The sequence below is a fragment of the Sitodiplosis mosellana genome, unplaced genomic scaffold (assembly GCF_009176505.1).
Source record: "Sitodiplosis mosellana isolate CC-2019 unplaced genomic scaffold, AAFC_SMos_1.0 Smas_scaffold_2491, whole genome shotgun sequence".
In the NCBI taxonomy this organism is placed as follows: Eukaryota; Metazoa; Arthropoda; class Insecta; order Diptera; family Cecidomyiidae; genus Sitodiplosis; species Sitodiplosis mosellana.
The window spans coordinates 1,601-5,385 of record NW_022597733.1 but is presented as its reverse complement, the minus strand read 5'-3'; the positions used below and the strand labels follow the sequence as shown (position 1 = coordinate 5,385).

Genomic DNA, 3,785 nt, shown 5'->3' with positions numbered 1-3,785 from the left:
TACCTTCGACTCTGTATTAAACTTTGTATAAAATAAGCGTAAGCGTGTAAATGGTCTAAACGTAGCATGCGCAGGGAATACACGGGGTATATTTGTAGCGTAGTTTTTTTATTGAGACCGGTTGGCCGAATGGAGAAAAATTGGCCATTTGAAATACCAGAAATGAAACGGACAAGTGAATTTGATAACAAAAATGAATGAATGATTTTATTTACATGTATGAGTTAGTGATAATCTGTTGTAATCATGTCAAAATGGATAAAATGCATTACAAACACATAACCTCACTTCTTTGAATTGAATGAGACTTTGATGTGGAATAAAAAATGTTGTGTACAATGTTTGGAGCAGATTTTTTGTGTTTGAATTATTCTTGTACAAATTTATCAGTAAACAAAAAATCTGCCTTAAAGCTTGAGGCTCAAGCCTTGAGCGAAAAGTGAAGCGAATTTTTTTCTTGTTATCGGCGAGCAGATATTGTGACGTGTATCAAATGAAGATAAAACAATATGATATTTTGAATATTAACATTAATGTGCACCTACAATTTCATTATCTGACATGAAGCTTGCATTTAAGTACTTTGTTCAACAGCTTTATTAAAAAGTTAATAAGATCCATCTTATTATTAATAAGATAATCTTATTAAAATATTAATAAGAAAATCGGATTTTACTTACCAATTTTCAAAAAAAATTGCGAAGAAAAGTTTCATACTAAAAATATATCAAATATCGTCAAACGACGAAATATTGAAGAAAAATGCATCTGACATACTAAAAACAGCTATTTGATATGTTTTTAGTATGAAACTTTTCTTTGCAATTTTTTTTGAAAATTGGTTAATAAAATCCGATTTTCTTATTAATATATAAATATAATCGCGATCGTTATGACTTGGTGTCTGTGGCAAAGTTGTAGTACTCGACCTGCTCTACATTTTTGTCGAAGAGGCAAGTCTCTTACTTCTTATCGGCTTAACTAAAACGAGGTGGGAAAATTTCATATGATTACCCGCCACACGATTCCCGCTACGACACCGAAAGTCCGGATTTTCACTGTTCATTAAACAGGTCACATACGATGCAATCCGACAGGCTTTGTTCAATGTTGAGCACTACGACAAGGTGTGCCTCGAAAATATGCTTCGATCAGCTGGTGCTATGCTTCTATCGAGTTGGGGCTCCCAGAACTATAATCAGGTATGTTGGAATAGCTCTGAAAAACTAAATTTCGTCGAAAATCCATGTCCATTTTTCTTCTCAAAAGATAGTGGCATTCACACATTGTGGCGTTGGCCTTGGAACGACATCTCTGCATAGCACAATATCCACATTGATAGCGCAGAATGCATCAAAAGCGGCGCCGACATCATCGACCAATATGCCAAAGCCACAGTTTCTGCAAAACGAAACGTCCAGCGAGAGTTGGATTCCATTTTCAGGTCTGAGCAAATTGAGCTTCATTTGTCTGGGCTCAACAGCTGAGCCATACTTTCAAACGGCAATCGAACTGTACCAGCAGCTTCTGGATGTAAGCGGTCAGAAGGGACAACTGTTTGTTGCTCACGTTGAATCCGAAGCCAGTAAAGTCATTAAGAGTACATACAATGGAGACGCAGCAGCCTTTCCAACCACATCACAATGGAAGAATGAAATTATCACGCGGCTCATTGACGAAATGTGCGAAATTAACTATAAACCATTTGAAGCCATTCTGAATTGTGGCGAATACCATAAGCTCGAATCACCAATTGTCATTTGGCCATCGCCAATGGTAAGCTTTACTTGAAAATTCGACGGAATTTTTTTTCCAACAAATTTCAATGAAAGATATGGCGAATATCAAGTAAACGACTTTCTTTGTCACATTCCAGCCGTACGATGATGAGAGAGAACCACCAAAAATGATATCACGAACTATAACCGTGTGTGGGTTTCTCAATTTAGCCGATATTGGTTCGCCAATGTCGGTGAGTCGTCATCTAATACTGCCGAATGAGAATTTAACCACAGCTCGGCCACAAGGAACGACCGATGCCGAAAAATTGGAGAACGACATCAAGTCGTTTTATTCAAAATCAGAAGAGGATGACCGATCCGACCATAATAAATCCACCGATGAGTCTGCTTGTGTGCTGCTACACGGTGCCTTGAAATTTGAAAATCTAGCGGCAGTTGTTGTTCTCAACGATGACTGGTTTGGTTTTCTGCACTCATATTCAGACAGCAAACGAAAATCAAATATCATCTTAACGATTTTACCACCAGGTAAACAGCAGTTAGTGTCTGCCAGACACGTTGTTTTTAAGTTGAATGAAAAACGCTCACTCTTGGTAATGAAATCATGTTTTCGTAGGCAACGACAATATCCCATGGTTGGGCGACTTTCGATTCTTTGCCACGGCTGACGAAGCGTTACCGGGAGAAAATTCCCAATTTCCCATCAAACCCGACAAGAGAAGTTATTCACAGAATTGCGTTGTCTGGATCAAACAGGCTGGCTTGCAATCGGACATTCAGAAGTTATTGCGACACGCCAAAAAGTTGCCAGAGAAAACCCAGCAATTTTATAAGGTACGAGCTAATTTCTATGCAGAGTTACCTCATGAAAGCAATTGTGAAAATTACAAATAATTCCAAGAATTAAAAATTCTTGAATAATTCAAATTAATTTTCAAATCATAAAGAGATTAATTCAATATTTGATTAAAATGCCATTACGTCGAACATTTTTGCAGGAGCTCAATCGCATCAGAAGAGCAGCACTTTCCTTGGGATTTGTTGAACTATTGGACGCGCTTTCAACATTGTTTGAGCGAGAAGCATTGTTACTACCTCAAAATGTCAGTCCAGATTGTGGCATTCAATTAAAACACTCGGCTATTGAACTGCGGAAACTTTCGAATCGAGACCTTAAAATCTCCCTATCACCTCATCCAACAAAACACAATCATCTTATGTAATAAAAGTAGTGGATTAAGTGCTCATTTCATTCATGAAACTCTATTTTTAAATTAAATAAATCAATTGACGAAAAAAAACAAGATTTTTCCTTTAATCAAATTAATTTCATAACGTTTTACATCGATTTGAATCGTGCTAATTTCCCTTCACATTTTTTCGCGTGTGAGTGTAGTATCCTGCGATGTTTCCATGAGAGCAGAGGACGCCACACGTCTGTCGGGCGAATCAAGCAGTTGATTTGGCATTTTGTTTTGGCGTCATTTAGACGCTTCTATTGATTATCATTTGGCTGTACTTCGTTGACTGCTTTGTTGGAAACAGAAAAGAAGGGAAAAAAGCTCGAATTTAGTGTTAGATATGAAAGAAATTTCCTGGCATAATCGTGAGCCAGTATTGAGTGTAGATATTCAACCGAAACTATTGGAAGGTGATAATAAGATTCGTTTGGCATCTGGTGGTTTGAACACACATGTTTTGGTTTGTACTAAATTGACGCATCATTAGCTTGATACAATAACTTTAGCTCCAGACGGGAGAGTGTTTCGAAAAAAATTCATCAAAAAAACATGATTGAATCCAATAGATTTGGTACATTTTCGACAATGACGAAGGTTCGCCACAGTTAGAACTGGCATCTGATTTGGCAAGACATCAGAAATCGCTGAAGGCTGTGCGCTGGTCACCATCTGGACCAGTGCCGTCTTAGCACTTTCGGGGGCCCTCAATATTTTGAATGTTGCGCCAATTTCGATTGAATTCATACAGATGAATTCAGAGTTGTTAAACTATGCCGTTTTTCATTTATGTTTTGATTACTGC

At 37.5% G+C, this 3,785-nt stretch overlaps 1 protein-coding gene across 1 annotated transcript; it reads left to right on the top strand.

Annotated features, from left to right (window-relative positions):
• Positions 1 to 1,079: 1,079 nt before the first annotated feature.
• On the top strand, positions 1,080 to 3,043 carry LOC129571444 (integrator complex subunit 14; the record flags this gene model as incomplete). The annotated part of the gene is given in 5 exon segments (XM_055451241.1): positions 1,080 to 1,202; positions 1,270 to 1,776; positions 1,877 to 2,270; positions 2,359 to 2,576; positions 2,741 to 3,043. Coding segments are annotated over 5 exon segments (1,467 nt in total), but the record flags the coding sequence as incomplete, so codon positions are not given.
• Between the last annotated feature and the right edge of the window lie 742 nt (positions 3,044 to 3,785).